Source organism: Mizuhopecten yessoensis, unplaced genomic scaffold (genome assembly GCF_002113885.1).
Source record: "Mizuhopecten yessoensis strain PY_sf001 unplaced genomic scaffold, ASM211388v2 scaffold2073, whole genome shotgun sequence".
Taxonomy (NCBI): Eukaryota; Metazoa; Mollusca; class Bivalvia; order Pectinida; family Pectinidae; genus Mizuhopecten; species Mizuhopecten yessoensis.
Genome location: NW_018404364.1, coordinates 294,321 through 306,458, shown reverse-complemented (window position 1 = coordinate 306,458; position 12,138 = coordinate 294,321). Strand labels below are relative to the sequence as shown.

The 12,138-nt window shown below is 34.9% G+C and overlaps 1 protein-coding gene across 1 annotated transcript in view; it reads left to right on the top strand.

The window, feature by feature from the left end:
• LOC110445023 (MAM and LDL-receptor class A domain-containing protein 1-like) overlaps positions 1-8,125 on the top strand; it is a 10,662-nt gene extending 2,537 nt beyond the window's left edge. Inside the window, exons 3-6 of the mRNA XM_021489386.1 lie at positions 974-1,156; positions 1,426-1,554; positions 5,981-6,141; positions 6,608-8,125. Coding sequence (XP_021345061.1) covers positions 974-1,156; positions 1,426-1,554; positions 5,981-6,141; positions 6,608-6,793 — 659 coding nt within the window. The 3' untranslated portion in view covers positions 6,794-8,125. The remainder of the gene's footprint in view (positions 1-973; positions 1,157-1,425; positions 1,555-5,980; positions 6,142-6,607) is intronic.
• Positions 8,126-12,138: the final 4,013 nt, after the last annotated feature.

The window sequence follows — 12,138 nt, the reverse complement described above, 5'->3', positions numbered from 1 at the left end:
GGTCATAGGTTCAAATCCCAGTCATGCCCTTTTGCATTTTTTCCCGTTTGTCTGTTTTATTATGTTTTGTTCAACAAAGTTATGGCATGTATCTGTTGGGTGCGGTAATTTAATCCCATCATTTTTTTTTATACATGCAGCTCCATCAACAAATAATTTTATTTTCTCTTCATAATATGTATATATTTATATATGTGTGTGTTATATGTCTTTTCGGTATCAAAATAAATTCAAATTATAAATTAAATAGGCCAATCCATTTGTCCTTTGACAATACAATTTATTGAAATTGAAATTGAACAAAATAAATGTGTTTCTCACATGTAATAAATTTGAATACTGTTAAAGTTGGTTATTTAACGGTTGCTCGCGTTTTTCTCGATGACTAAATAAGCGCTAGAGCATCCAACCATGAATATTTATTTGTGGATCGTAAAGATTATGGATATACACAATATATATATTTTAGAATCATTGTCAACTCTAAAATGTCCATACCACGATGAGTGTACAGAGCCTCAAAGCGAACATTTCCACAGGCTAAGGAGGCACGGTAGTTCAGTGGTAGGACGCCGGGCTCCTGACCGAAGGCAATGACAATATGCTGTATCTTTGAGCAAGATACTTTACTCCGATTGTTCCAGTCTTCTCAGCTGTAAATGAGTACGTGGTTGGGCAGTGCTAGCATTGTTGAATGCTAGCTGTTAGCGCCGAAATGGCTGCTACGGCTGTATGCTCCCCAGGGAGTTGAGAAAGGTATTGGCTGTTTGCAAAGACCCTATAACCACGGATAATAATTTGTGAACCGCTTTGAGACGACCTACGAATTAGGTTGTGATAAAGCGGTATATAAGAACCTCCAATTATTATTATAATTATTATTATAATTATAACATCTCTTTTTTTCTGTATATAATAAAATTGACAAATAATTATTGTTGATAATTACTGCAAACTAATGACGGATTTTCAGAATGTGGCATTCACTTACCACCTGTTGAAAAGGAAAGGATGTTAAATGACGTAGATGACAGTGAACTGTATTTCAAAGCCGGTGAAACTTTCCCCTATGTTTGTACCTCTGAGTATACGAAGGGGAATAGCAGTAGGATCTGCCTTGCTGATGGACGCTGGGAACATGATCGGCCTCTCTGTGGTAAGTTAGTATAATACATTTCTAATTAATGTAGTATATCTAATAATCAATGAGACACCGTTAGCTATCTTCTGTTTATTGCAAGATTCTGGTGCAGATAAACGTAAGACAAACACGAGATTGCTCCTATAAAATTTGTTAATTGAAAGTTTGAATATTTCAGTTGATTGTATAAACGGCATACAGCTGTGAATCAGGATTTGTTTTAAAGAGAAAAACAATGACTGATAGAGAAAATGTATTTAAATGTGTTTATATAATTATTTCAGCCAGAAGAATGTGTACTTTTGAGGAGCCATGTCCTTATTTGGAAGATGCTAGTGATGCTCTACATTTTACCAAATGGAGCAATTCTACTCCTTCTAACAATACTGGATGCAACACTGACCATACTACAGGTAAGTAAGACCACGTGAGAGTGTTAACGTATTTGTTTTCCTTGAATACCTTCTACCTTTAGAGGTACGATATTATGGATGATTTTTCCAATGTCTTTCTTGTTTGATTTGGGTGAACATTTGATGTGTCCCGTATGGGTACTTACTGTAGATCAATTTGAAGTGCTTTTTAAACATGAAAGTCAGGTTACCATTGCTTATCGTATAGGTTAGAAGTCGTATGTATCATTTTCATCTTTTCAAAGTATATCAGAAGCATGAACACATGCATATTAATTGGATATTAATAATAGAAAAATCTGATTCGACGTTTTATTAAATGAATTTGAAATGGTAATTTTGTTATCTTCAACGCATTATTTTCATCGCATTAAAAACTTATCACTATGCATTAAAAGAAAACAAACTCTGGAACTACTTTGCGCTGTGCGGAATGACATTACTATGATTAGAGTACTTTGGTTTTAACTGTACAGTCAGCTGAGAACACATAATTGTGTTTGGATATTTTTTTCAAATTATAAATGTTATCTGATACATAAAGTTTAAGATCCTCTATATGAAATGAAAAACAGAAAATGCAATTTAAATTCTTTTGCATGAACTAATTACTGAGTGTCATTTCCCTTAAAATCATGACGCAGAGCAAAATTAGTATTTAGAGTACAAGACTATAATTCGCACGAACAATTTGCAAGTGACTAAGAGGTTAAGAAATTGACGTCAGTGAAATCCAAAAGAAGCTACAGGTTGATGTATATTTTGAAAAAAAACGATGGTGGAATCGCGTTATCATTTAAATACAAACAAAGTATACTTTAAAAATTGTCCACCTCTGACGATCAGTCGTGGAACTTTCATACTAAAGGTATATTCTTTGTGATATGCAAAACGTGTAATATCTATAGGTATGTATTTTACTGGTATCAATCATTGATGAAAGCAACGTTGATTTAGAGTTAGGTGTGATTATGTCAATAAGTAAGGCTTTTAACTTCAATAGTGTTGGTGTTCTATTATACGAAACTGATTATACTATCATAACTTAATCACATTCTGTCACATGACTTCAGCTTACAGGGTTATCTTTATTTCCAAACACACTGCCATCGATTTAACCGACTTAATGAATAAACCGACTTTACAGTAAAGTCAGAGATTATAAATACATTGTTTAGGTAGAAGCAAATATAACACAGCATTGTATATTCTTTAGATTATATTTTTAAGTTAATGTAATGCTTATATATATTGGATCTTTCATGAAATTTAATTTTGTTTGAGATTGAATTGAGATTTTAATTGAAGCAATTGAAACTTTTAATTAATCACAGGGCTGATCTGATAGGTCATGTTATATGGGTTATCAAGCAAAATAATATGACATGGGTATATTATATACCCATGCCATATTTGTTAATATGATTCACTGGATAACACAGTACACTATGTGATAAAAGTGTATCTTGTGGTATCAAAGTTACTACCCCATATCTTACTCTGATGACGTCACATTTACAAGATTGACTTCGATCTACATGGCATGTATCGTCAGTGATACAGAAGACGCCTACTCTACCGGGGCGTCTGGTCCTTTTCTTCATGTACGTTCTCAGTGGCCTCTGTGTAAATGCTCCGTTATTTATAATGGCGCTGGTTCGAATTTGTAATTTGCAAATAAACTTTAAAATATTTTTCGAAACTTGTCAAAAAATACATATAGGATTGGACCAAACCGTTAGGTGAAGATATCGATCATGTTGTTAGTGTTAAAAGAGTTGAACATATATTTAAGGTGTTTAAATATTCATTCTCGTTCCTTATGATAAACTCATTCTTCAACACGAAAATAACTTCGTGTCAATGCTAGGCAATAACGATTTCCAATATTTGTGTTATTGCATAGCAATTAATGTTTACTAAAGCTTTTCAAATAAATTCCAAAAAATCACAAAGGCGAGTAATTGACTTTGCAGTATTGATGACAGTGCTAATTTACTTTCAACATCAACAAAGGTTCCTGAACTTTCCATGCATGTATATTCCTTAAAAGCGACTTGAGCGTAACTGCAGCACAATTTTGCCAGATTCTAACTACCAGGTAGCTCATTCGGTAAGATAGAAGTATAACAATATGAAGTTCATGTTGCGAATCTCGGACTACACCCGCTGAATTTGTTTGAATCATAACACCGTAGTTGATATTTTTTTATATTTAATCTCTATTTTGTTTCATAAAAGTGCAAGGTTATGTTTTCTTTTCAGAAAGAATTTATCAAAGTTATTCGAGTGTATAGATACAGTTTCTGGCAGCGATACTGATATCATTAAGCCGTTCATGTTTGACTGAACAAGGAATCAATAAATAACATAAAAAAAAAAAATACTGTACTTCCTACGATATCATGAAAATAATATACAGCATTTGATACAGCACCCTATCTAGCTAGAATAAGCCACTCTAAAGTATATGGCAGTACATAGGGATACAATTGATACAATAAATACAATATACAGCACCCTATCTAACTAGAATAAGCCACTCTAAAGTATATGGCAGTACATAGGGATACAATTGATACAATAAATACAATATACAGCACCCTATATAACTAGAATAAGCCACTCTAAAGTATATGGCAGTACATAGGGATACAATTGATACAATAAATACAATGTACAGCACCCTATATAACTAGAATAAACCACTCTAAAGTGTATGGCAGTACATAGGTATACAATTGATACAATAAATATAATATATAGCACCCTATATAACTAGAATAAGCCACTCTAAAGTATATGGCAGTACATAGGTATACAATTGATACAATAAATGCAATATACAGCACCCTATCTAACTAGAATAAGCCGCTCTAAAGTGTATTGCAGTACATAGGAATACAATTGATACAATAAATACAATATACAGCACCCTATCTAACTAGAATAAGCCACTCTAAAGTGTGTTGCAGTACATAGGAATACAATTGATACAATAAATACAATATATATCACCCTATCTAACTAGAATAAGTCACTCTAAAGTGTGTTGCAGTACATAGATATACAATTGATACAATACATAAATTTAGCATGTACATTAATCAATACTATTTTGAGGAATTCACAGGACCTGCCTAAGCATGTGATCACTGCTAGTCATATGCCACCTGGCTAATATATCCATATGTGTTTATGCCTGTGTGTGTGCTGGAGATGTATTGTGCATTATAAATAATGTATCACACAATTTTAACCTTTTACATATGCACACAGTCTTAAAAACATTACGTGAAATTGACAATTTCCACATGATCAATAAAACCAGTATTAGTTCATCATGCTTCTATATTGTAGTACAAATGCAGCACAGTGTAGCGTGCCAATATGTGAAAACAACCCAATATTTAAAAACAGGAAAAACTGTATTGAATTCATAAATTACTGTTCAGATTACTTATCAAGATTTTTTTCATGTTTTCACATACTGGATTGATATGATTTGTCCTATCATGTGCAACCCAATTCGTGAAAATTAAAAAAAAAATCTTAATATTGTTTTTGCTTATTAGTGGATTTAATTAGTTTGGATGGTTCACATTAGAGTTAGTTTCCATAATAAGTAATTTAAACACAGTTATTAATGAATTCAAGATAGTTTTTCCTGTTTTCACATATTGGGTTGTTTTCAGATATTGGTACGCTACAGCGCAGTACACTGGTTCTTTTTGCTGCGCAACAAAATAAGTATCCAACATTTTGACTGCCATCCTTAAATACTACTAAAGCATGGATACATTAATGTTTCAATACTATTCTGCAGATGTTGGATGTTGATTTTAAAGAATTCAAAATATCATTCTATCAAACCTGAACACCCTTTCCCCGGACATGTTTATTATATAAGAACATTATGATTACTAACCCTAACTATGGAGCATTTATATAAAATGCATTGCTATTTTCTTGTTATTTTCATTCATACATTTGTTTACATATATGTACAACCGTTCATATTTCAAAACATCATGCTACTATTCCATCAAATTTTCAGGTTTTCAGATATTTACTAATTTATTCTGTGGAAACGATCAATTGCACGGAATGTTTTCATCCCGGATTGTTTAATGAACTATAAAAATCTGATGCAAGTAGTACCTATAAACCCATCTGTTCCTTATTATATCGACGTTTGGTATATCAAAATAGAGAACGTATGACCAAAATTAAACTATACATACGTATTGTGATTGAAACTTAAGATTCAATAAAATGTCGTTAATTATATTCCTTTCGGACGAATGCAATGCTGATTAATATACAGTTGCATAAAATGCCTTGACCTGTTGTAGATATGGCATTGCCTAAAACAAGGTATGATGTGAACATAATTCTACTTGAACTAATGTTTATACACATTTAGGTAACGGCTATTACTACTACCTCGAAGCATCTGATACATACCATGGAAGCGTTTTTAAAATGGTCACCTCAAACCCGTTTCCGGCTGGTGAACAGATATGCGTTGGACTTTGGTATCACATGTATGGGCAAGGCATGGGGAATCTGTCGATAGAGATCAGTGTAAGTAAAAACGATTACAACACCTCTTCAATATTAAATCTGGCTTGAGTTAAATTTAATGTCAAGGAGTTCTCCACTCTCTTTTGCTAGAAATTTTGCGTGTAATGTCTGATACATCCGTGTTATACATTAGAAAGCACATTTCCACAGCGGTTTCTATTCATACTTACATGGTTGGTATTGGTCACGTGACAACGAAAGATGGAATAAGCCAATTTAGACTAACATGGTTTACATTTTTGTTTATATCCTGTTATTGAATGTGCCCTTCAGTATTTCTGAGGATTTAAATGACGTTGTATTATTATCATTGATATTATAATTTGTTTTATATTTTTCGAATTATGGTTTGGGATAAAACATGGACATATTTGAACCATTTGTATTCTTTGTTTTCTTTTTAAAACACTCTCTCTTTCTTAGCCTTTTTTCCTTGTAAGACATTTATTGTTGTAATGTATTGCAGGATCAATCTGGAACACTTAAAACACAAATGCTCGTCGCATATGGTTCGCAGGGATTTGAATGGAACTATTGGTCAACTGTCGTTAACGCCCTCACATTTGATGCATTGATAGTCATCACAGGAGTACGTGGTGCCGGGAAAAGGTCAGACATATGTTTCGACGATGTGTTGATTGACCTGTGCTGAATAATACATATTCAGTTTCAGTTGACAATCAAAACACATAACTGATAAAGACGATATTGAATGGAACACTATAATGTGCTGTATTCAAAAATGTGGTATTTTACTGGATTGTTTGTCATGAAGCACGCCATTTTAATGATTGTTCAGTAATAGCCACTGACTCTAGTATGACAGTAGTTTTAAAATGTTGTAAATATAAACACAATGTCCATTTAAACGATATTTACTCTTCTTCAAGCGTTTTCCAATGTCCAATACGGTTTGCATTCAAATGTAAATACCTCTATTATCTTGGTTACCCGTTAGTCCAGTGTAAGAACCATCTGGAGAGAGCGAATAAGGTAATGTTTTGGCAGAGAGCGTGGACCCTACGGGTGTGTATGGACGTCGCCATTTTGTTAACTCTTGTGACCTCTTGAACTGTGTCAGTTGCGGTCAATTGCATGATTATTCCGTTGTGTATTGGAGGTATTGGAAAGACTGGAATCGTTGGAAATATTGGATGCGTTGGAAATATTGGATTACGAGTCAGAGAGTGAATGACGGTACGAAAAAGTGTGTAGATGTGAATAATATGAAATACTTCTATATATTAATGTTGATTTGATAACTATTTTTCATACAAGTTCCAATGTAGATCGTCGTGTTTCCTAGAGTTCAGCGGAAACTCCTTTGCGAGCAACGGATGTGGCGCCATTACCTCTTCGGAGTCGGCTTGGGAACGGGTGTTGCCCGGTTGAGCTCGTGCGTTGCCCCGTTGATGCTAGCGTTTTCCTACGTGGGACGTAGGAATTCCTTGGGGAGTTTGGAAATCAGTTGCCGTCGGACTTTCATTTGGGTGGTTGGTTTTAGAGCTGCTGGCGGCTGCTACACTTTTGAATCGTTCCAAAACCGTGAAGCTGTCAGTATGCTTGGGTGTATAGAATAAGGGAAGCAACTCTTAGAATAGGATATTGGAATGAACGGGGCATTAGTAATATTTACATCTGTTGAAGAAAGTTAACATTTTCTATCTAAGCGTACTTTTTGAGCTCCAGACTTTTGAGTTTGACTTTAATCATTTCTGGATCTTAGTTTTATCCATTTGCTTGCCCTACTATATTTCATATAGAGTTAGCATTTCATATTATTCATTGCAAATTGCAATTTCTTTCGATATATTGTCCCTACATATATTAGAAAGCTCTGGTATCCAGGGTTCAGACATAGGACTACATTTATTGTATATCATGTTTATGAGAGAATTTGGAGAGAGTCTGTAGAATTGCTGTATATGTCTCTGTATAATTTGATATTGGATTTCCTTAATAAACGGTAACCGTAAAGGTGTGCGTAAACGTATCCTGTTCTTTCAATTTCTTCGTATAAGTACTGAAATCTAGTCAGTCATACTGAACTTAATTTGGAAATACCATATAATTTACTGGGGGCTTGTCATTAGCAATTAGTGACAGTTTAAAATAGTCGTGCTCTCTATGTAAAGGGTTGAGCTAGGGGCGAAGACCATTACAATATTACTCTTTAAATAGAATACTGATATTTCCCCTCGTGACACAATCGGAAGTTCAAGTTGAACACGATCAATATTTCTCGCACCTCAGACAGGGATATCCCATATTAGAATTGTCTATCTCGCCCGATCTGTCTTGCACATTTACGTGAATTTTCGCGGAAATTTCACACAGCGATGTATTCATCCGCCCGCAAATTTGTTAACAGTTTTGTCACACAAGACTGTCGTAGTCGGTGAACGATTACCAAACATGAAAATTTATTGTTAAATATTTTGAAACCGTTATCAAAATTGTTGTATATATTTCAATGATGTTCCATAATTAATCATATTCTAATGGAAAATGCGATCCTACACACTTGCGCTAACTGTGCACAACAAAATACCTGTCATCATTTGTTGACAATCGTGTTATTACGTCACAATTATTAATTATTTATTGTATTCTCGTCTGCTCGATTGACTGTGACAGAATTATAATGGACTTCAGAATTGTTGATACAGTACGTGTTGGACAAAATGGGAGGCATGGTAAAGTTGTGTCAATTGAAAAACCCTTAGGCACACATACTTTTTACGTTATTCATTCGTTTGATGGTGAAATGTTAAGATATGCAAGGCACGAATTAATCAAAGGTCTTGATGACCATGATGTATTTGTTGATGAACTGCTACGTCTTTTTGATCAACAAAATTCACCACCTAAAAACATGTCCACGAAAGATGATGTCCTGCCCAAGGGTCGCAGTGCTACCGCCCCATCCCCGAGCCCCAGTGAAACAGCTCCACCACCCGGTGCAGCTGCCCCAACCCCACGAGCTAACGCCATCCGCACCCCTTCCGGACCGAGTTTGACACTATATGACGAGCTACATATGGATCTGCCTAAATTAAGAAGACCCCAGCCCCGTCCACCTAAATCTTATGTAAAAAAAGCAAACGATAGATTTATCGCTTTCATAACAGAGGACGTAGACGATTTAATAACAGAACACGAAAATGAAAGCACTTAAAGAAAAAAATCCGGACATTTAAAGTTGCTACATAGTTCTTTTAAAATCCAGCAGGAAAGTCGAGTAATATCGAATATACCACATGAAGAGCTTAATCTACTTCTTGCTAATTTTTTCATGAGTGTTAGACAAAAAAATGGGTCTGAATACGAGCCAACAACTATAAGAGGAATGTTGGGAAGTTTTGAAAGGGAACTTAAACAAAAAAAGTACGGTGAAAGTTTAATAACATCTGTATGTTTCACAAAAACAAGAAGCACTTTAAAAAGCAAGCAAACACATCTCAAAAAACAAGGTCTTAGAAATCAACAAAAAACAGCAGATGCGATTTCCGATGCGGATATCAATGTACTTTACGATGCCTGGGAACTTGGTTCCAATTCACCAAATTCCATTCTAAACACGCTATGGTTCAACAACACTTTGTTGTTCGGAATGAAGGGTGGGGAAGTCGATCACAGGGCTCTGTCCTGGGGTGACGTTCATCATGGATTCGACCAAGAAGTAAATAGAGAATTCTTGGAGTATAATGAGCGGCAAACTAAGGACAGGGGCAGACATTTCGCTATTTTTTAAAAAAAAGATATAAAGGACAGCAAAGGCGAACTTAAAATGTGAGAAAAGACTTACAATGTACTAATACTTGACTAGATCTTCGTTATGTCAACATCTTTGTCAGAAACTCCTGGAGAATGACATTCCTGACACACGGGTAGTACAAATCACCGGTCACAAAAATCCAAATTCTTTGAACAATGACCGGGCGATGACAAGTGCACAAAAAAATAGCATTTCGTCTATGCTTTCTAACACTACTGACAACAATCTGACAGATCGAGGTCAACACAGGCGCGTCCCATGTGTGTACCGACAATCCAACGTGCGTGCTCAACAGACATCCGAAAGATCTGTGTTTACAGGAAGTGTTATATATGGCGGTGTGTTCAAAATCACAAATAACAATCACACTAATCCAGTGGTAAATCCACCTAGTTGGGGATTCAGACGTCCAATCCTAACAGACTCTGACGATGAGATGTAAGATCTTTCAAAAACTTCTTGGCAACAAGTTTCTTTGATTCGAAGTGTGACGTCTCATAGGGTATATATACTCATAAATATCGGCTCGAAATTGACTATTTGCATTATATTCTTCTTTTTGATGTTCTTAGATTCCTAATATTGTAGATAAAATTTGATCTTCATTGTGAATTACGTTTTCTTCTTTGTAAGGACGAACTACATGTTTTACGCGGAAACATACAGACGTGGCTTTAGAAGTGAAGAGGCCGTATTTGTTAGAGGCCCCGACGGGATACGTGTAGACAATGGCGAAATTGAATATTTTTAAGTAAAAGGTGCGAGAAAAGAAATCAATTACCTGTAACTGAGCGAGATCGGGTTATTTCAGTCTCGGGCTAATATTCTGTAACATCCCAACCTCGGCTTACGACTCGGTTGGGATTATGTTACAGAATCTTAGCCCTCTACAGAGATAACCCGATCCCGCTCAGTTACAGGTAACATATTCTACTGAACATATCATGTATTAGTCTGTCCCGGTGACATAGCCACTGGTATTCGTTCACTTTATAAGCGCGATATGTACCGCATTTAAATAAAAGAAGGATATACAGTTTGTTTATAACAACCTACCACTTGTACAATTAAGACTTATGGTCTGCCATATGTCACAAAACATTTTACCATCATAATTGACTTGTAGCTTAATTGATTCATTGTCAAATCTTAAGGACGCTCTATGATTGAAATATACTGATATCCAAAAGCAGCCAAAAGTTTNCGGAATCATTTATGTGTATTAGGTTCGATAAAATATATCTGATATGTTTCTGAAATTGTTTATTCTATTTATTTTATTTTTTTTTTATTTTTTTTTTAATACAAATGTAACTTAAAAGAGTTTGGAACTATCCGATGCCGCGATGCGAAAAAGGCGACGTGATGGAATTAAATCTTTTACGATATATTCACCGTACACGTTAGAAAGATGTGATTATTTTTTCTGCGCAAACAATGTTTGAAAATATAGGATATGCTAAATCTGGCTTGCTAAATCGTTTTTGTCTAAAAAGCTCAGGGGAAAAATTTATATTTTCAAAATGGTGGCCAGTCTAAACGCATTTTCGTGGTTTTTGTGCTAATGCTGCCGGTTGGAGAGAAACATACTCTTTCATGCCCAAGGGTGTGAAAATACCTCGGATGCAATTTCCCTATCCTACACTCCTGTGCATGAAAGAGTCTTATAATATGATACATTTTTTTGGTGTAATAAAGTATCTCTTTTGTGTTCCTAAACTTGTTTTCGAGTGACATCAGTGACGCAGGTTGTTGAACCGACATAATAAACAAAAATGCATTTTTTTCTCCGTCATCCAAAAATCAATGCAATACAATGCTCAACATTTGCAAGCCCATTGCACAACACTTGCATTGTGTGATGACCAAAGATTGATGCAGAAGCATCTATATTCTTTTAAAGTTCTTATTCCATGACAAAATGATATTTCGATATTCGGTTTTATCAAAACGAAAAAAAGGATTCATATTTGACTAGATCTTCGTTATGTCATTTGCAAATTGTATTGCTCAGTCATTGTGAAATGTGCACTTGTATGGCCGAACATGTCGTATTTGTGTTTTTGCACTTTTTCAAAAATAGTATTTTTTGCCGCATTCATGCAAGTGGTGATTAGGCGAGATTGGATATAGTTGAAGGTAAGCTTTACCGATTTTGTCTTTAACGAAGACACTAGCATAGGCGCTCGACATCTCGAAATCAGTCGCTTATAATTTCA